Source organism: Artibeus jamaicensis, unplaced genomic scaffold, assembly GCF_021234435.1.
Source record: "Artibeus jamaicensis isolate MK-2021 breed Jamaican fruit bat unplaced genomic scaffold, CSHL_Jam_final contig_471, whole genome shotgun sequence".
NCBI lineage: Eukaryota > Metazoa > Chordata > Mammalia > Chiroptera > Phyllostomidae > Artibeus > Artibeus jamaicensis.
In genome coordinates, this window is record NW_026521850.1 from 6597679 (window position 1) to 6625174 (window position 27496).

General features: G+C 49.9%; 1 protein-coding gene across 6 annotated transcripts in view; it reads right to left on the bottom strand.

The window, feature by feature from the left end:
- GARNL3 (GTPase activating Rap/RanGAP domain like 3) overlaps window positions 1-27496 on the bottom strand; it is a 116191-nt gene that overhangs the window by 86492 nt on the left and 2203 nt on the right. For 4 of the 6 annotated variants that reach the window (XM_037158309.2, XM_053667776.1, XM_037158237.2 and 1 more), the window contains exon 2: window positions 15718-15888. The exons of 1 other annotated variant lie outside the window; for it this stretch is intronic. In XM_037158309.2, the coding sequence (XP_037014204.2) occupies window positions 15718-15888 (171 nt within the window). The remainder of the gene's footprint in view (window positions 1-15717; window positions 15889-27496) is intronic. One more of the 6 variants, XM_037158385.2, reaches the window with a different exon arrangement.

Below are 27496 nucleotides of genomic sequence, written 5' to 3' on the forward strand. Positions count from 1 at the left end.
TGGACTGCGTTTCCTGGCCCCTCTTGCAGTAAGTGTGGCCCAATAACTGCGAGCTGGCCAAGAAAATATGGGCAGAAGCAATGTCGGATACATCCCTTGGGGGTCACTTCCTCTCCTTCTCAAGGGCCAGCAGGTGCAGAGGACCATGAGGACCCACAGAAATGCAAAGCTTCATCATGGAAAAACCCGGGTCTCTGAATGACCGAGTAGAAGAAGCTCATACCCAAGAACATCTGTATTGGGACATGGTGCAAGTGAGTGATGAACGCTGAGTTAAAGCACGTAGAATTGGGGTTTGCCTGTGAAAGCCGCTGTGTGCCCTGAACTAATGCAGAGGTTGGTACCCGGCAGTGGGTGCCACCATAGCAACAACCTAAAATGCATGGCGTGGGCTTAGTGGGCAGGCAGCAGCCAACATGGAAACTGGCAGCTGAAAGAGGGCGATCTATGTTATAAAGTAGGAAACCATGTGGCAAACTCACACCCGCAGTAATGCGGAAGATGGGCCTGCGCCTCTGGGCCTGCATCTCCAGGCAAGGGCCTGGGCAGGTCAGAGGGATGCTGTGCACTGGCTCCGGCCGGCTGACCGGGTTTCTGACCAGGAAGAGACGAGCCCAGGCCAGAGCTGGATGTCGAGCAAAGACAGTGGAGAATGGAGAGAGCCCGAGACAAAGGGCCTCGTAGGCTTGAGAAATCACTCTGTTTCTGGACCCCAACCACAAGCATCCGGCCAATGAAATGTGGGCAAAAGTGACGGGCACCTCCTCCAGACCTAGCCCATCCAATTACCCATGAATCTTCACTCAGCTGCAGGCTGAATGGGGAGGGCTCTGAGGACCAAGAGGGAGGAGCCAAGGTTGAGCCTTGGGCTCTAAATGACCCCATAGAAGATCCCAAGTAGAACTGCCCCTATGGGGCTATGACATGAATGAGAAATAACTTGTTTTTAGGTTTTATTTATTTTTAGAGAGAGGAGAAGGGAGGGAAAAAGAGAGGGAGAGAAACATCAATGAGTTGTTGCTTCTCAAGTGCCCCCTGCTGGGGACCTGGCCTGCAGCCCAGGCATGTGCCCTGACTGGGAATCGAATTGGCTACCTTCAGTTCGCAGGCCGGCACTCAATCCACCGAGCCACACCAGCCAGGAGGATGATTACTGGCATTTAAAAGAGTTTTTTAAAAGATGACTTCTTTGCCCCCTGCAGCAGAAAGGGAGACCTGGGGCCAAGCCACACAGGCCTCCGGGGGCAGGGCCGGGGCAGCACCACAGCTCGGCAGGCCTCCCCTTCCCGCAGTGTTGACCGAGCAGTCTGGCCGCACCAGGAAAATCCTCAGGACAGAGAGAGTTTTCACCAGAACAAGGCACGTCCAAACCGCACCAGAGAGTTCAAGTTCCTCACACGCAACATGATCTAGGTTCTAAATATAAACGCCTCTGTTTTAGCAAATTAGGGCATGAGGGTGCTGGACCAAGGTCTGCAGGTCTAGACAGAGCTGAGAACCTTCCAGTGAAATCTCCAAACAGGGCTCAGGATGAAAGCAAAGATTTCCAGCTCCAAGTAGAGGCTAGAAAATGGCCATTATATATAGGTCGGTTCCTGGAAAGCAGGACAACCCCCTTCAAAGAGCCAAAGTCATGGAAACTGAATAAGGAAAAAGGAGGAAGCTGAGCTTTATCCTGGTCCTTAGTCAGCTCACCCAGAGATTAGCCCTAAGGCTAATGACTGGCCCTAAGGACTGGCCAGACCCCGCCAATCCAGGCCTCAGTCCTGTCCGGTCCTACCGGGAGAGTTAAAGCCAACAGCAAGAATGGGGCTCTTCCTGGGTCAGCGGAGAGTCTGAGAAGCATCAGGCAGCCCCCTTGCCAAGCACATAGTAACAGATGGAAGGGACCCCCTATGTGAGGGATGGAGAAGGTAAAACGTGTGCCAGACCGCAGACTTAGGCTTCGAGGGAGCCCAGAACCTTCTAGCAGCAGAGCAGCTGATTGCCTAACGGAGACCCATTCATTGTCTTTCCTTCCGAAGGTGACACAGAAAAGCAGAGATATCAATTGTACTGGAGACACCAGTGATTTCTAAGGATGAAACGGGAGGTTCTCTGACCCCTTTAGAGGAGATTTAGGACACCAGATTTGAGAGGCTGGGAAGTGAGCAGGAAGCTTCTCAGAGAGGGAGGGTCTCAGGCGCTCAGAGGCCCTGCCGCCTGCTCCAGACCCCCACCCGGGCTGCCCTGGGGGCTCCCTGGGGCTGCGGTGCCACCAGTTCCCACACCGGGATCTGGGCCTCACCACCCCGTACGAGCTCCGCGGCCACGACACGGTCAGTCGTGCCCCAGTCTGGGTTTCAGGGGCACCAGCTCTGTGAGCCCAGGCAGTTACCTCTCCTCATTGGGCCTGTTTCCTCCTCTGTCACGAGGGTGGGAAGGAGCGCCTGTCTCCATGGGAGGACTGGAAGCTATCACAAGGTGCTGAGGGCAACACCTGCCACGCAGCGGCCACCAAACGAGGGCTGGGTACCCTGCGGGGACCTTGCCTCTCCTGTCACCACCAGGCCCCGTGAGTCCTGCAGAGGGCCTGCCTCTGAGCGGGCCGCCCCACAGGTGTCTGTTGAGTGGGTGAGTCACACGTAACTGGTACCTCTGCTCCCTCTGGCTCTGCTTGAACGCAGGTGGGCTCCCACCTGCTACCCCTCCCACCACCCCTGCCCCCTCTGCCGTTAGACAGTCTGACAAACCTCAGGGTCATGTGATGTGACTTTCGCCATCACTTGGTCATCTTTCCCTTTCTAATCCTCCTTTCTCAGACACTCTGGAACGTGGTCCTCTCACTGTATTTGTGTGTCCACTAGGTTTCTGACCACGGGATGTGTCCCAGGAACCTGCCTGGTTTTCTGACTGTGGCACGTGTCCCAGGAACCTGCCTGGTCTCACTACTGTTCAGTAAGTCTCGCAGTGACTCACTGCAAGGTTCCTTGGATAATGGTCCCTGCCAGCGCCCTGGAAATCCTCTCTCCATAAAAACACAGCAACCACAGTGATTGCTGGCGAGGACGTGGGTGGGAATGTAAGATGGTCAGCTAAGCCTCCCTGGAAGACACTGGATGGTTTCTTATCAAAGTTAACATGCCCTCGCCTCGTGCGCCAGGAACGGTGTTCTCAGGCAGGCATCCCAGGGAAATGAAGATGTATAGTCACCAAAACCTGACACGAATGTCCACAGCAGTGTTATTCATAGTGTCCCCACACTGGAAAAGGCCCGGTGTCCATCAAAGGGAGAACAGTTAGATTGCGGGGCAGCACACCACAGAGTATAACTCAGCAATTCCGAGAAACCACTGATACACGCAGCCACTAGGGCAAATCTCCAGGGAAGTGCGCTGAGTGGAAGAGGCCAATCCTAAAAGCTTGCGTCCTGTATGACCCCAGCTACACGACCTTCCTGAAACGACCGAATTATCGAGGGAGCGGGGAGGCGGGGGTGGGGGTAGGACTGGGTCTTGTCTGTGGTGGTGGATGAATGAACTCACAAGTGTGACAACATGGACGTAAAAGGGAACGTCTCACACCAGCGGGCTGAGTCGATGACCTTGCCATTGGAGGAAACTGGGTGGAAGGGACAGCGGGTCTCTCTGTCCCATTTCTTACGACTGCATATGAATCTATGGTTCTCTCAAAGTAAACAGTTTCATTTAACAAACTGCCTCTGAGCCAAAGCCCTTTCACTCATCCAACAAACAGCTACTGGGCACCCGTGGGTACCAGGCGCTAAACCTGAGGAGTGTGGTCCCCACTGCTGGCACGCACAGTGTGGCAGGACAATGTAGAGTGAGCAGGACTCCCTGGGGGAAAATACTGTGCAAGCGAAGCACACCTGTGTGGAGCAACCCGGTAAATCGTCAACCGGCCTCTTTTCGCCCCCTTCATAAGTGGTGCACGCAGCCTTCCGGGGGCGGGGCCCAGGGCAGACACCCGGGAGCTTTGTTACTCTCTCTCTGCTCAAGGACCACCGTGCAGAAACCTGGGAACCCCGATCTACAAACCGACTCCTGCAAAGTGTAGCGTCTGCGCATCTGCTCCTCCCTGCCCCCTCTTCAGTGAACTTGGCTTCTCCCCTCCTGTGAGGTCAAGCCCTGAGGGGTTTCCAGCTCTGAGTATGATCTGGTAGGGGAAGCACTGCCCACAGGAGCCTTATACATGCATGGCCACAGACGGTTAAGCAGAAATTTGTTTAAGGGGAAAAAATCAGCAGACAACATATGCTGCCGCGTATCTCCCACCACCTGTGCGTTTTACTTCTTCGGGGAAATCCTTCCGGAGCCTCTCCCCCGAGGTCCCCAGAATTTCCCCGCTGAGATTCATTCGCATGTTCTGCCTCCAACTGCACCCAGACTCTGAAGGAAGCACGTTACCCAGAGTGGGTGTTGCCGAACTGTCCCCCTGGCAGCAAGAATCCTAGAGAACGTCAAGGTCACTCTGACCCTTGCTGCTGAGTGTGGGCCTGGAACCTGAGCTCCTTAGAAACGTAGGCTCTCGGGCCCCACCGAGAGCCACCGAAACAGAGTCAGCACTTTAACAAGACTCCCCCCAAGGATTCACATGCACATGGGGATCTAGACCTCGGTTCTGACCCAGCTTATAGTGGGATCACCTGAATTTCTTCTCTATTTGTTTTATTATGAAATAGTTCAAGGCAGAAAAAGAGTAACTTAAGGGACATTATAGACAGACTTGAAACTCCTGTGTACCTCTCCCCTCCCCTGAAACTACCAAATAATTTAGTTTATACTTCCTGCTTACATTTTTATACTTGTACTGACTGTATACTTATTCAAAACAATATACATGCCTTAGATGGTGTGGCCCAGTGGGTTGAGTGCATGCCTGCAAACCAAGCAGTTGCCAGTTCGATTCCCACTCAGGGCACAAACCTGAGTTGCAGGCCAGGTCCCCAGTGAGTGGGGCTCATAAGAGGCCACCACACACTAATGTTTCTCTCCTTGTCTGTCTCCTACCCTTCCCTTCTGTCTAAAGATGAATAAAATCTTAAGAAAAATAAACGGCATTATTTGGAATGTCGTAAAATTTTACACAAAAGAATACCCTATCAGGCACATCTTCCTGGGACTAGCTCCTTTGGCTAACCATTTGTTTCTGAGATTGGTGTGTGTGGACGCACCTGCAGCTTCACTGCGTTCACTTACACGGCCGCGCCCGGCCGTGCCGACACCCGGGTGGTCCTCCCTCCCCCGTTGTTGGGCGTCTTGGTTGTTTCCAATTTTTAAACAGTGCTGAAATGAACACCCTCCTGCACGTCTCCCCGAACCCACGGGCAACCACTTCCCTAGACCCACGCCCAGGAGGGCGACTGGTGGATCGTGATGTGCGGACCTTTATTTTCCTACATGATGCCAAATTTGCTTTCCAAAGTGAGTACAGCAGGTGCTCAGCTAATGTCGTTTTGTTACGACGTTGATGAGGTGCTGGAGGAACCTGACTCTTGTTTCTATCAGTTAGCCTGTTGCACACCTGGTTTGCTACGTGTTGTCTCACTGCAGCTCCAAGAACCTATCGATGATGTTAAGCGAGGACTCACAGTATAGCAGCTTACTCTCCCTTCAGCAGCATGTGAGTTCTATTTGCTCCATATCCTAGCCAACACTTGGGATTGTCAGGAATTGGTTTTTGTCAGTCTAAAGGATATAAATGGTGTCTCGCGGAGTTGTGGGTGTAATTTGCATTCCTCTAATAGCTCAATAGTTTGAACCTCTTTTCCTGGGCTTATCAACCAACCATCTGAGCTACCGTTTCTGTGATTTGCCTATCCCAAATCCTTTGCCCCTTTTTGTAGGTTGTTGGTCTTCTCTTAATTGATTTGCAGGAATAATTCATATATTCTGAATGTCAACGCTTTTTCAGTTAAAAAATTATAGATGTCTTCTTCCAGAGAGTGTTTTTTCTTTTTTAAGCTGTTTTCCTGATGTCTTATCATGTAGAAAATTTAAAATTCTAATGTAGATATTTTCAGTCTTTTCCTTGAATGATCTTTGTTTTTCTGACTTAAAAAATCCTTCACCATCATGATGGCATAAAGATAGTTTCCTATCATTCCTTGCAAAAGTTTTAAAGTTTTCATTTAAATATATAAATCCCCAGTTTTTACCTTGACCTCCTCAGTCAGAATCTTCAGGAGTGAAACCTAAGTATTGTTGTGTTTCCTTTTGTTTCTGTTAGTTTGTTTTTGTTTTACAAGGGAAGGAGAGAAACACTGATGTCAGAGGGAAACACAGACTGGTTGCCTCTCGTACCCACCCTGACCGGGGGCCAAGCCTGCAACCCAGGCACATGCCCTGACTGAGGTCCGAACCAGTGACCTTATGCCTTGCAGGGCTACATCCAACCAATGGAGCCACACTGGTCAGGGTGCACTCATAGTTTTAACAAAAACAAATTCTATAAGAAATGCTGGCAGATCCATTCCCTACCCACTGGATGCCATGGAAGTGTCTCCTCTGCAAAGTTCCAGGAATGTGTCTCATCTCTGTCTCCCTCCCTGGCTCACCCTTTCTTTTCTGTTCCCAAACTTGAAGGGCTCCCTTGGGGGTCTGTCCTCTGAAGGATTTATCTACTCATACAGCACCAACATCACCGACACACTCACACATACTCTGTGTTAACCAGGCTCGGGTACCTTTCCTAATTCTCCCAGAAGCACCAGCAGCTCAGTACGGTTTTTCCAGAATTCTTCCAATCACCTGGTCCCATTTCTGTTGGCATATGAGGATTTCCACAGTCTCCCAGCTATGGAACCACCTTTGACTTCTCCCTGTCTTTCAAGATCTACAGTCAGTCATGAAATAGCATCTGCGATCACCTTCCACTTCGCCCAGCCCAGTCCCTCAGTCCGACGGACCCTGACCATTTCACACCCAGACTCTGGCACGGCCTTGCCCATCTTCCTGCCCCTCCTCATAGGAGCTGAGGGTGGTGGATTCTTCCAGGTCCAGAAGCTTAAGGACCATCTGGTGTCCCGCCCGTCATCTGTGATTGTGTATCCTCTATCGAATACTTGAAAACCAGCTCTCCAGTCTCCACTTACATATCATCAGTGATAACAAACACATTATGTCCCAAAGCCCTCCATTCTTCCGGGTAAACAGTGTTCTTCTATATTGAGTTGAAATCTGTCACACCTTAATTCCCACCAGCTGGTCCTCCATTTTCACCCTTTCATTTTTTAACGCCTCCATCATCACTTACACACCCCCGGCCCCCGTCTAGTCTGGCCCGCCCTCCCCTGCCTCTCAGCACTCCAGCCCTCTTTTCCTCCAGCTTGCTAAGCTCCTTCTTGTCTTAGGACCTAGAATGCTCCCTCCACACTCCTTCTTCCTCTTCCAGACCCACTCCCCTCACTCCCAGACTAGAAATGACAAGGACAACATTGGACTGACATCTGCCTCCCCCACTAGAATATAAGCTCCGCTATGGTAGGTGCCTTATTGGTTTAATCCAATGCAAAATTCTTACCACCTAACGTAATGCTTAGCACAGTTACCTTAGTGGGGCTTTGCGCAATGACAGATGGGTGGATAGATGGATGGATGAAAGGCAGGCAGCCTGCATAAAACAAGTTAAGATCACTTCGACAGGAAAGCTCTTCACATAAATATTTGAGGAAAGTCATCGTGACCCCTGAGGGTTGAGAGAGACACGGGAGGGTGGGGTGAGCGGCGCTGTGTGGGCGCCTGGAGAACAGGCAGGGCAAACCCACGGACGCGTGTAACGACCTCTAGGACCTGGCCGGAGAGGCGCCCCAGGCGCCCACAGTTCTGCCGTCGTCGGCTGTGTGTTCACGGAATCTGCCTTTGAGCAGGCGGGAAAACCCTGTGAATGTTACCTCAGGTTAAGCTCCAAAAATTCATCTCAGAGGTTAATACGACGCCAGGTAAACGAGCAAAGAAAGAAATGCTGCGGGAACCAACTCGACAAACAAACGGTGACACCATCCCCTGGCCACTAGCTCCTGATGAAGCTTACGTTCACTGTGGCTGGTAACTGGCCACGGTTAATACGTAATACAGTGAAGGGCAGCTGGTTGACACTGTAACTCGAAAAAGCGAATCAGCAGCAAGTGTCAAACTCACTCAAGTCTATACTTAAGATCCTTGCAATTTATTGCACATAAATTACAGCTCAACAAAATATTTATTTAAAAATGCCATACAGAGAAAATATAGAACCTGACCCTAAACTTCAATAAAGTAATAGCTACCTGCGTACAGGAGTTACAGGGGCATAAGCGTGGTCTGATATTTCCTGAGCCTGGTCTAACGCACCACCAGTTCACTGCCTGGCCTTGGGCAAAAAACAGCTCCGTCACGAGCCATCAGGTCTGCCGCCGTAACATGTAATTAGCTAACTTAGTCAACAAACACGGATGACCACGGCAACTTCCTCACAGGGCTATTGGTTTCGATGAACCAATCCACGTGAAGCACTTGGCACGGGGTCTAGTTGAGCGCGATGGCTATTCGAACAAACGGAGGTCGTGCAGCCACGCCCCGTTAGGAAGAAGAGGCGTGTGCGCAGGGAGAGCAGCACAGGGAAGAGAAGAGGAGGCTCTTTGGGGAAATTAGGGGCAAGCCAGAATTGTGCTGTTAGGGAGAGTTTCTCATTTTAGGAACTTAGCTGTTGGGGAGGAGAGACTTTCCCTCCACCCTGTTAGGTTCTGTGATGGGGGCTTGTGAATTAAAGGGACTACAGGCAGAGTAACAGGAGAAAAGGCACACAAGTTTTCTTTTTAATTTGATGGGCACCAGGGCTCCACCGAAAAGCAAACCTAAAGAGGCAGGCAGACGCAGGCGCTTACACACCATTCTAACAAAGGGCGATACATCGTGCAGCAGGGACCACACGCGAGAAAAGGGGTCGGCGCCCCTGGGAGTGGGAAATCATGGGCGGTGAACTGTGGGGGCAGCCACTGGCCTCTGAGGGTCATTCGGTAAGGTTTCTGCATGAAGACTCATCGCGGTGCCTTCCCTGTCGATGTTCTCTTCCTCCGGGTACGGGAGGAAGGAGGAGCGGGCTCTGCAAAAGGGAATTTCTGCCCTGCTCTCGGGCGGAGAGAGGGGGTGCAGAGATTTCTTCCTCTGTCTGCTTTTTCTCAATTGCCTTCAGCTTGAAATCGTCCTTAGGCCAAAGTGGCATATTTTCAGGTGGCATATTCTGATCTCCTTCATAGCCAATAACAATATGTGAAAAATTCGCAGCCGCAAACATAAAAACAAATGGTGTAGAACTGACTGGATTTCACCTTGAGGTGACCTAGGAGAGGGAGAAGGCCCAGGCTAATTTCGAAATAATCTCTGTATCACATTATAATTTTCTGGACCGATTTGGACCCATTCCAAAGCTTATCTGTCTTGTTTTCTTCCAGGCGCATTCAGAGCACGTAGTTACAAGTAAAGCAGCTTACGCCGTGCTTTTAAGGTCAAACACTGTATCTGAAAGATTTTCTAAAATTCTGACTTCACTAAGCTTCTCTGATTCTGAGATAGTCTAAGAAAATGAAACTATGGGGGCGAGAGAGTGGTGAGGGACGGGGGCGGGGGGACTCTTTAAAGAAAGCAAAATAACAGATAAGCCAAACGTATAGAAATATAGGAGGCAAGAGCACTTCCATGAAGCACATTTATTTCCGGAGGCGATGACAAGAAAACCACCAGCCTGCTTGCACAGCCAAAGCGGGACTTACAGAAACGAGCGTTGGCTGACGTCCATTTAGGGCAGGGGAGCCTAAACTATTTCATCGTGTCCCTTAAAAGCAATGACTAAAAGAATAATAACATCTAGCCACTATTTATAGTGTGTCCTCATGGTGTTCTGTACTTTGGGATGAGGTGAGCACCAGAAATGGGTTGTCGGCCTGTGAGGACTATGACATTTGAAAGAACAGAAAACTGGAATCGTCGAAGGAATTCCGTTCTTAGTGATGGCCTAACCTCCTTGAGGAAAATTATTGCTTTTAGCAGCTGCCCGCCCCCCAAGGGGACATGGAGCTACGAGGGGAGCAAGGCACCCGCAGCTTCCATTCCCCGCGCAGAGCCAGGATGTCCTGCAGGGCGAGCCCACACTCCTCCCCAGCACAAGCTGTAACTGCACGACATCCCTGAAGAACGAAGATCCACATTCCTCTCCCTTCACTCAGACCACCTCCCTCACTGGGGACCTCGCTGTTCCTGCACCTCTGCACCAATGACTCTCCCAACCATATCTCCAACTTGGCTCTTTCTCTCCCACCACAGACTCCGACTTCCCACTGCTGGGCATGCTTCCCTGGGCGTTCCAGCAGCCCCAACACATAACCTGGCTCAAATCCCACTCACTCCCACGGCTGCGCCACTCAAGGTACCAAGTCCAGAGTCACCTCTGTCTTCTCTCATGGCCAGCATCTAATTGTCACCAGGCCCTGTTACTGCTCCCTCCACAGCGTCACTTTCAAAAGCTGTAGGTTTGTTTCTGTGCGTGTGTATTTCATTCTTTGAAGAGATAACACATTCACTTGGTCCAAAACTACAAGGCTGTAACGGGCAAAGCCCCCCTCTCCTGCACCTCAGCCCCGCCCTCCCTCTCCCCACCACCAGCCTGGCTTATTACCGTGTTATCTCCCAGGGCTGCGGGACTCGTTTTCAAAGAAAGAGAAATGCACTCCCTTCCCCCTTCCTTTACACAAACAGCAGCAAACCATGCACAACTCTACTCCTCGTCCTTGTTATTTTATCACCTTGTGTATCTCGGTGATCTTTCCAAACCAGCACCAAAGAGCTCCTGTGTTTTTCCTCATGGCTGCATAGTATTTTAGGTATCCGGTTCCCTAGGTGAATGACTACCAGGCTGCGAAGCACAGCCTCGACCGTGCCATTTGGCCCTGAGGACGTGCGCAGAATTCCACCATGTCTCTGAGTCCCTCGCTCCTTCTTTCCATTTCTGCTTTCTCTGCTTTAGCTGGGAACTTCCTTGGTGCAGAAGCATTCTGACTGGCATCTCTGCTCTATTACACTTAACTCGCATCGACAAATATATCTAGAGAGCCCTTTCTACTTGCCAGATAGGGACTCAGAACCAACCAAACCAAACCAACCTGTCCTAACCGGACCGCACAGAGCGCCCACCCCTGTCTCACTGTTGCTGGAGCTTTGGGAGCTTGTCAATAAATCAAAGTGCATCAGTCTTCTCTGATTGCAATCGATCGGGAATTAGTGATGGGAGCAGGGCAAGTGGAAATCAAAATGTCAATTTCCTCACTGCTAGAGTTTTGTTAGCAAACTGAGCCCAAGAGCCAAAGGGGCTTCCTGCTCCCCACTCTCCCACTGCGCAGACCTGGAACGGCCCCCACCCTGCGGGAGAGTCTGCTCTGTGGAAGGGCAGACGCCTGGTTGCCAGGGGATTTGCTGTGTCAGTCTCCACTGTCAGTCTCCAACAGGGGAAGACTGAGGCAGACGGGCCTCCGCACCTGAAGACTCAGGTGTGCTTTTCCACCTGGAAACGGGAGAGGAAGCATCACACAGCTCTGTGGGAAATCAGATCCCGAAAAAGCGAGAGAGGCCAGAAGGGAGGGGACGAGGCAGCCATCCAGCCTTTCCTCCACAGGAGGGAAGCAGAAGTTTCTTCACAGAAACACGAGGACCGGGGAGTAGAACTTCCCCTAACAGTAAATGAAAAAGCCTGCTTTCCTGCACTGTGTGTTAAAATAAAGTGGCCCTTCACTCAGGAGCAAACTAACTCTTTCAAGGCTTTTGGAAGCAGGGCTACGTGACGGGAGGTGGTAGGAGTGAGAGAAAAGTGGGCTGACCGCAGCATTCGAGTCTTTGGACCTGGTCACCCCAAAGGCCCCATCTGTCCCTTTCCTTAGTTTGGTTACATGACCCCCTACATGCTCCTTTTTTGGCTTATGCTACTTTGAGTCACTTACAATCAACAAGCCCCTCCCAGTCCATTTATTAATTGGTTTCCTGGCCTCCCTACAGTGTATAGCTGTGAAATTAACTTTTAAAAAGCAGAGCTCAAATCATCACTTGCCTGTCTCAAAATCCATTCAAAACCAAGGTCCCAAGGATGAAGCGCAACATCCTTCACAGCATGCCCCTCAACCTGCCTTTCCCACCACACAAGAGGCAAACCGGGACAGGCCGCCTGGGACACCCCGCTGCCCCGTCTCTGCCTCCTAAATCCTACTCGAGAGAAAGCACAGAAGGAAAGGAAGGAGCTACTCCTTTGTCGAGGTCCATCTCACATCATTCTCTCCAAAAAATCCTTTCCTAAGTGCCCTCTGTCCCCAGAGATGTAGTGGGACCCCTCTTGCCCCTGACAGCAAATATCTAATGAACTTGTCTTACTCCGTCTTGGGTTTTGTGCCGTCTCCTCTCAGGGTCCTCTTATTAGTGGCAAGACCCACCTTTCAGCTGCCCGAGTCAAAACTCCGTGGTTCAGCTTCCACGTTCCACCACCTGTAGGTTTCCCTGGTACGCTCTAATCTCCCTCTCGAATATGTCTTAAATCAGCCTCACTGCCCCTGCTTACTGTCTCGTACCTGCCCACTTTGTCAGGTCTCCTGGCCACCAGCCTTGATACTGCAGTCCAGCTGCCCACAGACACCAGGGACCTTTCCAGTAGGCAACTCTGATCGTGCTCTGCCCGGCCCCAAAGAGTCGGATCACACTTCTCAGCGGGGCAGTCAAGCCCTCCCACTCCCCCAATGAACTGGCTTCCGTCTGCCTTCCCAGATTCACTGCTCACCGCTCCCCAGGGAGCACCGGCTAAACCAGACTGTTCGTGGTTCCCTTGACACCCAAAGTGCTTCAGTGCGCTGGCCTCTGCACTCGCGCACGTATGTCCGGGAAGGTCTCCCCCACCTCTGCCCGGGAAACTCCCTATCCTTCGAGTCTTCCCTCCCCCGAGAATCTCCTTAGACTGCCCTGGGGAACAGCACTTTCTTAATCCCCAACTTAGTCCGGAAACAGGCGTTTTCTTCGCATCCCCAGCACCTGGCACGAGGCTCGGCACAGCAGGCACATGCCCAGTAAATGGTTGAAGAGATACCAGATGCCTCTGGCAGAGGACAGGTCTTCGTACCACCACAGTTCCTGGCACGAGGCCCAACTTCATGCTTGGTCAGCTTGATTGGTGTTCAGTATGGTACCATTATATTCATCACTGGACAGCACCACGACGTCCTGTGGACACTGGCATCCCATAAACACTTTGCTCCCCATTGCACAGCTAAGCACAGTGAGGTTAGGTTGTGGGCACTGGAGCCAGAAAGACCTAGGTTCAAATCCCTCACAGCTGTCACTTATAAGCTGTTCGTCCTGGACATGTCTCAACCTTCCAGTCCCTAAGCTTCCTTATCTGAAAAACGAAGCTAACAGTAGCTACCTCATCTCGGGTTGTGTGAGTGTGTGTGTGAAGACTAAGTAAATGTGCTTAGGATGTTTGCGCAAGTGCCTGGTATGCAAGTAATCAATAAATGTTGAATGAATGAGTTAATGAATGAGTGGAGCACAGACTGGCAGTTTTTAAAGACTCATCTTTCTTCCTGTAGCACGTTTTCTATAGAACCCAGCATCTGTACAACCCAACATCTGCCTCTTGGTAGAATCAGTTTCAAGATCCCTACAGGCTCAATCTCCTGACAGCCTTGCTAGCCATTAGACCGCCTATCTCCAGGGCTCGGCCCCGCCCCTAGCCAGGTTCACCAATAGGGTCCAGAAGACACCAGCACGGGATGCTTCCTTGCTGTTCATAGGCTCTGCCACAGTTCTGCTCGCCCCTTTGACAGCATCACCCACGCGATGCATTGTGGGGCTGGTAGTTTATAGCTAAAAGGCGGTGCCTGCAGCACAATTGTGAGGACTGTACCTCCGCCTGGTACTGGGAGGAAGACAGAGGGACTCTTCCCACCCCACCTTTGGCAGATGGAGCCTTGGCATGTCTTTCCTCCCCTGCAGTGTGCCAGGGCTGCCCAGGACTCTGGTTACCAGTGTCCTCTAAAAAATGAGCCCCTTTTGCTCAGAAAATTCAGTATTCACTAAAATTTTAGATTTGTTTCAAATCAAGGAAACATTCAATTCCCATATTCTCATAAACAGACTTTGGGGCCATTTGTGGAATGTGTGGCGGTAGCTCTGAAAAGTCGGCAGTGACTCCCTAGTTTCCCTGAAGAATCCACTGGACAGAACTAGCAATATGAATTTATCCAGACGCTTCAAACCTTGTCTACCTTAAACTGCAGTATCTCTTAACATCAAAAAGCTACCAATGGCTCCCCATTGCCTACCATATAAAGTTCAGACTTCTTAGCTAGGCATATACGGTGCTCCATCAATATTCTGTGTTAACTGATGTGTGGGCATGTTTTTTAAAGCGGCCTTTCTCAACATTTGCTGCACATGAGAGCTTTACAAAACACTGGCATTTGTGTCAACCCTAAACCTCAGAATCCTGGTGGGGGGGGTGCAAGAAGTGGTGCAGGCTTCCCGTATGTTTTTAAAGATCCTGGGATGGTTCTCACATGCAGCCGGGGCTGAGAACTGCCACTTTAATGCCTACCAACATGGCTGGAACACACTCTCATGGGTCCGATGGCTCCCTTAGCTCTGCGGTTTGCTCTGTTTCAAGTGGCCTTCTTCGCTCTTCCTGCCTGGCTAAGCTCAGCTGCTACCCCCTTCTCCCCTGTGCTCCAGCAGGTTTCTTACTCCTGCACCACTGGGTGTGTGTTTGTCTATAGTGACTGTGTCTCCCGCAAAGGCTGTAAGCTGGAGAAGAGTCCTGAACAGCCCTCTTTTAGCCACTCCAGAGCCACTGAATCAGAATCTCTGGGGACAGGCCTCAGGCGTAAGTTGTTTCTTAAGCCCCACAGGCGATTTTGCTTCATGCCCTTGGCTACGTACGAATTAGCTCCACAAAGGCACTGGGCACCCTGAGCATCAACAAATATTTGTTGCATTGAATGGATGAAGCATCCCACTGATTTTAAGGCACCTTGTTGCCTTTGATTCCCCTGGAAAGCTACACACCCTGCCTTGTACTACCTTCTTCAATCACTCATTCACTCATCCAACAAACGTTACTGCAACCACAACCAAACCCTGGGGATTTGGGAGTAAACAGGAAAACACAGTCCCCACCCCATGGGACTTAGAATTAACATATTAGTTATAGGATAGTTGTTATTACTACTTTTGAATAATATTGGATATTTCCTCCCTCTAGATACTATTTGATATTCAAGGTTAAGGAAATTTTTTATTTTCTTATATCCTCAGTATGTTGCTGGTACATGGAAAGCATTCTGCAAATCCTTACTGAATCGAGGTAACGTGTTTCATAGCACTTATCACCCATCAGTTTGCATCTCTCTGTGTGGTTACTTGACTAATGGCTCATTGTCCCGTGAGCTGTAAATCCCCTGACGACAAGCACTGAATCTATTTTGCTTATTATGGGGGGGGGGACTGGCTGAGTAGGTGCTCAATAAATATTGCTAAGTACAATAAATACATAAATAAGACATCATTAAGAACAAAAATGAAATCTCCCAACTCAATGTCCACTCCTTCTCCCTTCCTACGCTCTCCTCAAGAGGGAATTTTCTTCCTGGACAATAAGGGATTTTAGGTTACGGGAACACAAGCCAAACAGGTGATGTTTCTTTTACTTACTTACAGGTTGACCTGGGACTCTACTTCAGGGTCTTTTGTTGGCCATGGCTGAAGGGACTGGATGCCAAAGGAGAGAGATGACTTTGCTTTCCACAGAAGGGAGTGTGCGACCTGACCCCCGCAGGACCCCTTCGTCAGCGGATCCATCGGCGGGCCTGGAGGCTGGAGTGCTGTACTGAAGCAGAGGGAGTTGGGAAAGGCACTGAGAACAGAGAAGGAGACATGCGGGCCAGTCACTGGCCGACGCTGGCACCACCACCCAGAGGCCAGCCCCATTCACCAGTTAAGGGCCCAGGGGTCCCGCCGAGCGTCCATCACGCCTTTACTGCAGGAAGTGATGCCCGAGCATGCTGGGGGCAGGAAGGCACTGTCCACACTCTACCTCGTCCTTCAGCAACGAGTGACATCATCCATGCTGTGAGGTCAGTGGGGACCAGGGGACAAGGAGGACAGTGAGCATCTAAACCACAACAGACTCATTGAGGAAAGGGCAGCATTCATCCAGGAAGGAGGGACAGCTACATCTGGAGTGCTTCGGGGGAATGACTAGTGGGGGGACCTCATGCCCATCACTGCGTTGGTCTAGGGGAGCTGAGATTGTGCCTACTTTCCCACTGAAGTTTCCCAGAAAAGCCACGAGAAGGACATACACTGGCAACAACACTGTAGACAAAGAGGACCAAACCCACATTTCTAGAGGACGGGCAGAGAGTAGGTAAGCAGTGGGTGCTTGCTGAATTAATGCATGGATTGTTTGTGGGAACAAACTGAGACATGCATCCCTGAAGCCTGCCTGCTCCCTTCTTCGAGGACCCAGCAAGGAAGGTAGAAAGGTGGCGGGGGGCGGGGGGGGGGCAGGGGGGCTGCTTTGCTGGGAAGAGGTAGGCAACCTGCTCCCGGGCTGGAATTACCTTCTGAGCCAATAAGTGGGCTCTTGACTCACCTTTCCCTCAAGTGACAGACAGACAAGCAAACAAGACCCAGTGACTTGAAAATGGAAAATGAAAATAAAAAGGAACTCTTTATAATGTCTTCTTTGTAACTTATTTTTATTGATTGGGGTGACAGTGGTTAATAAAATTATATAGTTTCAGGTGTACAATTCTGTAACACGTCATCTGCACCTTGTATTGTGTGGTCGTCACTCCAAGTCTCCTCCTACCACCGTTTACCCCCTTTATCCTCTTTCTATCCCCCGCCCATCGCTCGTGTCCTCACCACGCTGCTGTCTGTGTCCATGAGCGTGTGGTTTGCTTGGGTTTGTTTTTTCTTAATCCCTTCACCTTTTTCATCTGGCCCCCTAACTCCCCTCCCCTCTGACAGCTTACGTTCTATCTTTTATTTTATTTTAATCTTGAATTACTAAGATAATTTCTGTTTTAGCCCTTTAAGCTTTAAATTTTGTTTTAAAATACTTAAATGCTAGTTCTTTAAAACCCTTCCCATCATTAATTTTATCTTTTTGCCATAACTTTACTCCTAGTTTCTAAGGTCTTTTTTGGCACTTTCATCTAATTCTTTAGCTTCATTTTCTAACTGTTCATCACTGTTAATTTTAATCCTTTCACTCATTTCAGTTATCTCTCCTAGTCTTAACTTCCTAATTTAAAAAATGCCCAAGTCCTCTAATCTTCTGGCATGTTTTATCTTAATTGTCTGGCTATTTAAAACAGTCAGCAGTTGAAGAACTTCTAGGAAAGCTGGCGGCATAAGTGCTCATTTGGACAACTCTTCCGAACCCGTGAAAATAACCAAAAATTGCCCAATATTCGAAGGAGACCTGTTGAAACAAGAGAATGGCAACCTCCGCGCTGTAACTCTGAAGATCTGTGCACGCAAGGAAGGGTGGACGAACTGAAAGCGAACCCCGAGCTCTGCCTCTGGCGCAGCAGGGAAATGAGCAAGCTCGCTCTCGAGGCCTGCCCGCTGGCTGAGGCTGGGCAGGGGCTCCTGCTGCTTCCTCTTTCCTCCCAGGGCCCCAGCTTCCTAACACGGAGGTTGTGGCCTAACCTGAGCAAGGCTGAAGGAGAGAAGAAAAACTCTATCTTAGGAGCTGTTTGAACTCTTGAACGATACTAACCAGAGGCCTATTTGAACCTCCTAAAAACAGGCCCCTGAGTTGGAAAATCACACTGACCGAGGCCCCCTTTGGAGAGGCCTGTCTGGCCTAAAGTGAGGGTTGTGGGGACAGCTGAAAATTCAAGGAAAGCCCTGCTGTGGGTCACACACACCACAGGCACAGGGGACCCTCCAGATCAGGGGGAAGCCTGGGGAGAGAGCACAGTCAGATGGCCCGTTGCCACAGCCCCTGCATCCTTCCACCGCCCGGGAAGTGTCCAGGCCAGAGCTCCAGCGCAGGGACTGAAAGAGATTCACTGTTGCTCAGACAAACAGGGAACGGGCTCCAGGCGAGCTGGCCCCGGTCATTACCAGGCATGCACAGACCCAGGCGGAACCGCTCCGATTCAAAGATGAACAGGCAGGAATAAACTAGCACAGGACCTAGGAAATAGGCTTTGCAAAGGCAGGTGAGGGGTGCAGATCAGAAGATTTTTAACAGGGATCAGATGAACAACATAAAAGCTTTGTTTTCTCAAGAAAATGAAAGAACAAGAACCTCTCAAAACAAAAGATCAAATAATGCGAGACGGACTTCACAAGGCTCCAGGATAAAGCTGCCAGAATGCTGCCGGAAGAAAGCTGACGTGGTGTGGAGGTGCTTCAGGGGACAGGGGTAGCGGGGGAGTGGGCCTGCGGAGAAGAAATCAGGGCACCTGTGAGGGCATGCATGGGGTTTTAATTAGACCGGGGACAGCCGTCAGAAGCCACAGTTCCTAGTTTTCTCCTCCTCTGTTGTGATTCCCAAGCCCTCAGTGCACCCTGAGTGTTAGTGTTGAGAGTCTAAACGGAGGACAGTGATGCAAAACGTGGCCCCGGTCCCCAGTGAGCCCTCCGCTGATGGCCACGGGGGAGCAACAGCAGTCATGGACAGCTGGGGGTGGGGCCGCAGGGGTGAGCGTCTGCGGTGGCAAGGCCAGGCCTGCTGGGGCCCAACGCTGCAGCGAGAAGCAGGCCAGAGGAACACAGCTGTAGCCCTGATTCATCTCGAATGCTGGCAGGTAGACCCCCCACGTGCAGCAGAGTGGCCTGACTGAGAGGCAGCAAGGTCTCAGTTCCGGCTCCATGGACAAGGCAGGCATCATGCCGCGCCCCCCCCCCCTTCAGTCCGTCTCCTAGAGGAACCGGGAACCTGCCAGGAGCCACGCCCACTCTGTTGTACAAGACGCCTTGCTCAGCCCAGGGGCTGAGAACCACTTCAGTCCAAGCCCAGATCATCGTTATCGCCTATCTTCAAACCCACATCTGCTTTAGCGGACACTGGGAGGACAAATTCCCTCTGTCCCCAAATCTAAACTGCCCCCTCCCGCACATGGCCACTCCCTGTCCTGTACCCCTCCTCCCCCACAGCATTCAGGACAACGCAACGCTTCCCAGTTGTGCATTTTCCTGCTGGAACAGTCTGCCCCCACCCACCAGAACATCAGCTCCATGGCAGCAGGACCCCCACGGTCTTGCCCACGGTGTGTCCCCAGTGCCTAGCACGTAGACGTGCTCAGTAAACAGTGGTTGGATGGACAGTGACTATGTGAATGCCAAAGCCAGGAGAGAGAGAGTCATTTGGAACCAGGAGACGAAGCCTGGTCAATTTGGTCTTCCTTTCTTTTATCCTCACCCAAGGATGTGCTTATTGATTTCAGAGAGGGGAAGGGAGGGGGAGAGAAGGAGAGAAACACCGATGTGAGAGAGAGACACTGATCGGTTGCCTCTTGTATGTGCCCCAACTGGGGACCTAACCTGCAACCCAGAAATGTGCTCTGACTGAGAGTTGAACCCACAGCCGTCCGGTTTCTGAGACAACGCTCCAATGAACTGAGCCACGCTGGCCAGGGTGTGGCCTTTCTTGAATGAGGTCACCAGTGGCTGCAGCAGGCCACTGTGGGACCCGTTCAACGTTTTTGCGGATCTCTGACAGGCAGATGCCTCGTCAGGACTGACAACCGCAGGGAGCAGATGATCCATCTGCAAAACACTGCTCCAGGCCAGGTTGATGGCAGTGATTCTAGAAAACACTTCATGGCTGGCAGCTCTTCCGAAGACACTTTTCTCTCTGGCCAAAAGTCGTAAGACAGGCATTTCTGTCCTAACTCCCATCTGAGCTCAGAGTCTAGCATCACTGTCACTTACAATTGGAAAGTCCAGTTCAAGTGCTTGGTTTCCCATTTCCACCGCCACGCCCTCCGGAGCAGCTCCGAGACCGGCAGGCTGGGAACGCAGCGGCACGCCAATGTTCGGGAACCTTTCCTATCGTGCTACCAACTTTTGATCAATGTGTCTGATTTATTCTTGCTGGACTGAAGAAAGGTGCTGTGTGTGGCAGGTACGGTGGGGCCACTTGCTCAGTGCCCATTGCAAGCCCACTCCACTGTGCAGAAGCTGGAAAACCACAAGGTCAATGTCCCCGCCTCCTTTGCAGTTTAGGGTTCTACCTAGGATTCAGGTCCCTCAACTCACATACGCTCAGGAGGACTCTGATCAGCAGTGGAGCTAGGTGGATGCGGAGAGGGGAGCCGGGACACCATTTGGCTTTTGTGGGTCACAGCAGAGCTGTCGTGGTTCTGGGAGGCAGCAGGTGCTGGGTTCTGTCCCTTTCTGAAGCAGCGGTGGCAGCTTTGGGGCTCAGAGCAGAGTGGGGAGCGTGGCTGTACGGTGAGTGAAGGGGGCAGCAGCCTCTGGACCACTCGGTTTCTTGCTATGAAGTGGAAGCCGCCCCGAACACGTGGGGCACGGCGGTCCTGGGGGCTCGGAGCTGCTCCTGGGAGCTCAGACGGGTGTCCGCCATCCAGCCCGCCAATGACTCTGTGAGCGCGGAATTCCCCACGTCACTGTTAAATCTCGTCTGCTTCCAGGAGGCAGAGCACCTTCCGTTGGAGGCAACGGATCACTGACGGACGGTCACGGCGACAGATGTCAGCTTGGATTTTGAGCCCGCCAGTTCACGGGTCCTGTGCAGAGCAAAGAGCAGGGTACAACTCCCTTCTGGTCGGTGCAGCAGTATCACTCCCGTGGGCGGTGAGTAGCGGCGGTGTGCTCTAATGGGGGTACATGAGAATGCTGCCATTTGAGCGCAAAACAGCAGGACCAGCGTTTCTGCTCAAACAGCAAGGCGGTTGCTGAAGGGCAACCAAAGAGCAGCACACTCACGGCAGATGCTTCTAAGGTCACTGACGTCCTGGAGCAGTGACTGTGTGCCATTGTCATGGACCTGATGAATGTGGTTTTGAGTCTCCTGGAGTGTGCCGCTAAAAACTGCTGGACCAACTCTGCGTGTTGCTGAGAATACAAGGAAGTTGAGAAACACAAGTCTAACCTATAGACGCTTTCATGTCTCCAGTGATAAAAACGGTGCTGCATTTTGCAGTGAGCTGCGTGGGGCGCACTGGCTGCTGGGATGCACTTTCTTGCCCTGAGTCAGAGCTGTTTCATTACCCACCAGCCCTCAGTGATTTCAGGCTAGCTCAGGGCCAGAGGCGGAGTGACTTGACTCCTTTTTCATGACACCTTTTCAAATGTGGCAAGACAGCTATTACATCCTCCATGAATTTTCTCTTTTTCAAGTGATATACCCCTCCCCTACACAAATCTTTTCCCTTTACTGGATCATTCCCAACAGATATAAATGTCTTTATAAAATGAAGGCCAAAAGAAAGACCAAAAGAAAATAAAATCAAACAACCAATTTTTCAAATGGCATCCCCTCCTCCCCCGCACAGAGTCAGCGATGCCCACTGTCTGCAGCTCCTCTCCCTTCGTTACCTCCTGAGGCCCATCAGGGAGACCACCGCCCTTGCCCTCCCCAGGAACAGCTCTTGTCAAAGGCCACCAATGAACGCGATGCCAAGCCCAATGGCCAGTCCTTAGTTCTTCATTTTGTTTGACCCGTCAGCAGCATCTGACACAGAGAAATCATTCCCTCTCTGTTTTTAACTGTTTATTTATACCAATTTCCCCAAATAAAAGTTTTTAATGCCATCATGTATCCATGACACGATGGCTTCACCTTTAAGTCTTGAAGTCTAACTTCTACTTGAGATTTATACGAACAGCTATAGTTCATCAAAATCGTAGTTCGTCAAATCATAGTTGTTCTTCCTGACCCATGAGGTTATTTAGTGATTGATTCCCTTTTCCTAAAGGCTCCTGTTCCCCCTTCGCCCGCATTGCTGCCCCTGCCCTGTTCACTGTGAGTCACAGTCACCCTGCAGAACAAACGAAAGCCTCCATGCCTCCTCCCAACATTTTCCACCTGAGGGTCCAACCCACGCTGTCCAATAAGGTAGCCACAGACCTTGTTTGACAGTTAAGCACCTACCATGTGAACTGGGGTGTCGTGAGTGTAAAACACACACCCGATTTCAGACAGTACGGGGGCGGGGAAGGTAAATCACTTGCTTTAGAGACAACCATGAGTGTGTCCGCACTCCCCCACATCTCCGCATTCGCGTGTAGCTTTAGAATTCCCCGCCCCCCACACCGGGAAAACCAGCAACAGCCCCCACTGCTCAGGCCAAACCGCTTACGATTTTCTCACAGCGTCATCTGTCAGACCTGATCTCTGTTTGGACCTTCGGCTCTGGGCACCAGACAGCCAAACCTAATTTCTCATATTAACTTTCCAAAGCAAAACTAATTTGACTACTGTCTTCCTCCAAGAAAGGAGGCTGGTTTGTATTAATGTAAACTCTTAGTGAAGAGTAAAAGATGGTTTTTCTCTTTCTCATCGAAGAGCAGACATCATAGGAAAATTAATTTTCTTCCGTTGGCCCCGGGAGCCCATTAGGTCAGCCCAATAAGAGGCCGCTCTTAATAGTCCTTCCCAGGAAGTCTGCTGTTTTTCCACAAGAAGCTGACAGCACAGACTTACTTGTGATTAAACACTCACAGGCCTGACTCAAACAAAAAGAATAAGGACAGAATAGGGAAGAATGAAGACTATGTAAACAGCTCACATTAAAAGAGTTGTTTACAAAAGTACCTGGAAAAACGTGTCTCCTGGGGGAAAAAAAAAACCCCCCAAAAAAATCTGTTAGGAATCTGCGAGTCGGGAGGAACAGAAGGAAGAGAAAAAGTAGGAAACCCAATGCATAATGGATAACTGTTCTTTTCTGATCCGATCTTGGCCTGGAAAGCCATATGCGGGAACAAGGAGGCACTTGTTTGGCATCAAATATGTTCTTGCAAGGCGTGGGTTAGATGCATTACTAATAAGAAAGTCACCATGTAGGAAGCAATATTTGGGACAGCAGGAAATATGTTGTTTTCCGTTTGTAACGCGCAGTCTTCTGCCTGTGCAGGGCTCTGCGCCCACTGTGCCTAAATGTGGTAGGCATCATTGAACCGCCCCACTAAGGTCGTCTTTTACGACAAGAACTTAAAAAACACACACAGAAACCCCAAGTCTGTGACTCTGGGGTGGCATCTGTGTTTTGGAAAGTTTCCCAGATGTAATGGTCCTTGTATTTATTTATTTATCTTTTTGCTAAGCCAGTACCCATCCCTCTTATGGTAATACTGGGTTAGCCAAAAAGTTTTTTTCTGTATGGTGGCTCTAGTAGCACTCAGTTGTCTTTAACTTCATTTGAAACAATTTTGTGACAGCTGTCATATCAGCATTCATGTAAAAAGAACTTATCGAAATTGGTGCATTTTTTTGTGCAGCCATTTTAATATCGAGGATGGAGGAAAATAAGCAACATTTTGGCATGTTATGCTTTATTAATTCAAGAAAGGTAAAAATGCAACAGGCATGCAAAGAAAAGATTTGTGCAGGCATGGGGAAGGTGCTGTGACTGATTGAACATGTCGAATATTGTTTGTGAAGTTTCTTGGCCCTATCGACATTTTGGCCAAATAATTCTTTGTTGTGGGCTGTCTTATGCTCTGGAAGATGTTTAGCAGCACCCCTGGCCTCTAACCACTAGAAACAAACAGCAGAAAATAGCCAACAGACTCAAAATATCTTAATCAATAAAGTTATTGGTAAAAATAAAAAACACGTCTTTTATTTTATGGAAAAAATATAACAGACTTTTTGGCCAACCAAACAGTATTGTGATTTTTGTCCTTTGGACCATCGCTAGCTCTTTGTCTCTTGTGGATGGAAGTGATCTAACCCCTCACTTCCAGGCTGGGCATGTGACCCAGCCAGCCAGCTAGCATGTTCTACACCTGTCTGGCCAAAATGACTGGTTCAGGTATGAGCACAGAACCCAAGAGAGCCAATGAAGTTTAAGCCTGCAACATTCTAGAACCAATGAGAAAGAGGCCCTGTCTTTCTGTTGGGGTTGCACACTGGTAGAAAGTACACCCGGAATAGTTCACTTTCTTTGCCTCCACGAAGAAAGGCGTGGGAAAGAAGAAAGCCAACCCAGAAAAGAGACGAGACTCCTGATGACATCATGTGAGCACCGGGACCTGTCCTCTCCCAAAGCTTGGTTATGCCCAGCATTTGGCAATTGCACGATCCAGGAATTCTCCTTGGCATGTCATTCATAGCTTTCAATAATCTTTTTAAAAAATGTAGCAGCTGGTCAGGCACCGATCAGAAAAGAAACCAGTGAGTTACTAGTCCTAGTTGAGGCTTAAGCACTGTCCTGTGGTGATGACCACCAGGAGGCAGGGGTGAGACCCACGTGCCTCTGGGTCTGCACCCTGAAACCCAAGCCTCCACTGTCATCTGGGATCAGAGCCACAGGCATGAATGACAGGTGACAGGTACAATGAGGTAAGCTTCACCTTTGTGGTCAGGGAAAGGTAACAGAGCTGCCCAGTAACCAAAAGGCTTGCCTTACGACATAGTCATGTCCGGTACACATGACGGACAGAGTCTGGATGGCCACCTGCAAACGCTGTCATGGAAAAGATTCGAGCGTTGCCCTAATGGAGTGGTTTGACCATCCATTTTGGCTGCGTCCCTGAGCCGGCAGCACTGGCGTTACCTGTGAGCTTGGTAGAAACACGGTCACGGGCCCACCCTGATGTAGCGCGTGTCTGCAGGTAAGGCCCAGAAGCCCTCCCAGCGATGATTCTCACGCACTTGAGGGCTGAGAACCACTGTGTCAGACCAGAGAGCGCCGGTTCTCACGGTCTCCTGAGCTCCAGCCCCGGAGATTCTGAGTGAGTAGACTGGAGCTGGAGCTTGAGAATGTGTGTTTCTAGCCGATTTCTGGATAGTGCGGGTGCTGCTGGTCCAGAGACCGCGCCCCGGGGAACCGCCGTCTCAGAGGCTGACCTCCGGGCTGCCTCAGGTTCCATCAGCATGGAGATTCTCTGATCTTTGGGATTTGCCTTGCAAGCCAGTCCTGCTGGTATGTAACCCTGTTAATGCCCTGGCTCACTTGTGTCGGCTCCGTGAAATGCTCAGCTACAGCGGTGCAGTTAAAAATAACTCAGGTTCATTAACTGTATCCACAAAGTCACAAAAGATAACAGATATATTTTTGGAATATATCTCAAAGCAACAAACACAATAGAGTGACCTATCGGCCTCCCCCATACAAAGTAGGTGTTTCTGTACCTCTCGTCTGACTCAGCCCCTAAAAGTGTTTTTCCAGCCAGTCCTAACCAGCACCCTGCATACCTATCAGCCTCCTCGATGCCTCCCTTCTTGTATCTGTGGCTCAAAAACAGGAGAAAGAAAGGCAGTACCTTGCTCTGGGCGCCAGGGAAGGAGGAAAAACCGCATGGGCAGAGCTAGGATTTTAACAAGGCAAAGGAAAGGAAAGGCAGAGAACTTTCATATAAATGTTAATCACTTTTGTCTGCAAACGTTATCATTTAGAATGCTTTGTGCCAGACATCAGTTTCGGCACTTTGCATAAATCAGCTCATCTAAAGCTCGGCTCAATACTGTGAGACAGGTTGGCTGTCATTTTTCAAATGAGTTCTTCGGGGCTCAGAGGAGTTAAGCAACTTGTCCAAGGCCACACATACAGCAAGCGCAAGGACAGAAACTTGAACCCAGGTCTGCCTCACTCCAAAGCCCTGGTTCTTGAACGCTCTATGATATGCCTTCCTACGAAATCGGGACACATACACGCAGGCAAGTGGCTTCACAGCATGAGCACCTTGCCCCCAGCCTCTCTAGCTGGATTTCCCAGCCAGCCTCTCTCACTGCCCCCTGCCTGGATGCCACACACCCGGCCGCTCCCCACTCCTTCACTTGCATTATGTTCTGCGTCTGCTGGCCAGTTAGCAGAGCTGACAGGGGACACTTAGCAAAGACAGTTGCCATCCTGAAAGAAATGCCTCTGTTTTCCTGATGTCCACGAGATGATTGAGTAAATACCGGTAGACCAGATTCTAAACATGAAGCGGTGGCATTTAAACTCGATACCACAGGAAATGAGGACTAAGTGAGGACTTTGGAGTAAGGGAGGCTACTCTGGCGACGTGCCCACCCACGTGCACAGGCTCTCACTGCTGCTGCCCAGCAGAATCACCTGCAGAACTTCCGGAGCATTCACACACCCGTTACCACCCCGGCCTTTCTGGAACAACAGCCATGAGGTAGGGACCCACACACATGCGTGGTTAAGAAGTTTCACAGGTTAATTCTGTTGGCAACAAAAGCCCACTCTGTCCAATAGGAGACAACTCTTCACAATTTCACTTAAAAGTAAGACTATTCTCATTAATAGATTAAACAGGGATTCTGTTTAAAAAACAACAAGAAACAGCCCTGGCTAGTGTAGCTCAGTGGACTGAGCGTGGGCCTGTACAGAACCAAAGAGTCACCAGTTCGATTCCCAGTTAGGGCATAGGCCTGGGTTGTGGACCAGGTTCCTGGTTGGGGGTGTGTGAGAGGCAACCATAGGTTGATGTTTCTCTCCCTCTCTTTCTCCTCCCCTTCCCCTCTCTCTAAAAATAAGTAAATGAAATTAAAAAAAATTTTTTTAAACCCCAAAACTTAGGAGAAATTGTAGATGGACACTGATCTGCTTTAAGTTAGAGAAGTCTTTTCTAAGTAAGCCCAAACAAGAGGAATAAATAGATTTGACTATTTTTTTAAAAAAAGATAGTAAAAGCTTTAACGACAAATACGATAAACGAAGTTAAAAAGCAAATAATGAACTGCAAAAAATATCTGGTACGTATTTGACAAAAAATTCCCCCAACAAATAAAAAGTGCTCCAATAAAAAACATAAACATTCCAAAGGAAAAATGGACAAAGTGGATGTATATATTTCATTAAAAATACAAATTATAAATAAGCACGAGAACAGTTTCATCTCCTAATTAAACAAAGAAATTTAAATTAAAATAAGGTGCAGCTTTGGCAGGTATTTGCAAATGGCAACGCCTAGCACAGGCTGAGTAGAAGCAGGAGCACTGACGTGTCCCTGGGAGAACTGCGAACCGCTCCATTTTTCCCAGTGGGTAATTTGGCATCATGCCAAGTGTTCATTTTCTTGGATCCAATAATTCCCATCACTTCTACACATTTATCTTAAGGAAATGATTGCCTCTTCATACACAGGCTAATGCACATGGGTTCAATGTGCTTTTAGTAGAAATGAAAACCTGGCGATACACTGCATACACAACAATAAAGAATGAGTTAAGTAAATTGTCCTCCAACAAACATACATTATTTTCATCATCAGAAAGTGGTCATCACTATTTCTAAGGTGTGTATGATAATATCATGGAGTGTTAAACAGAG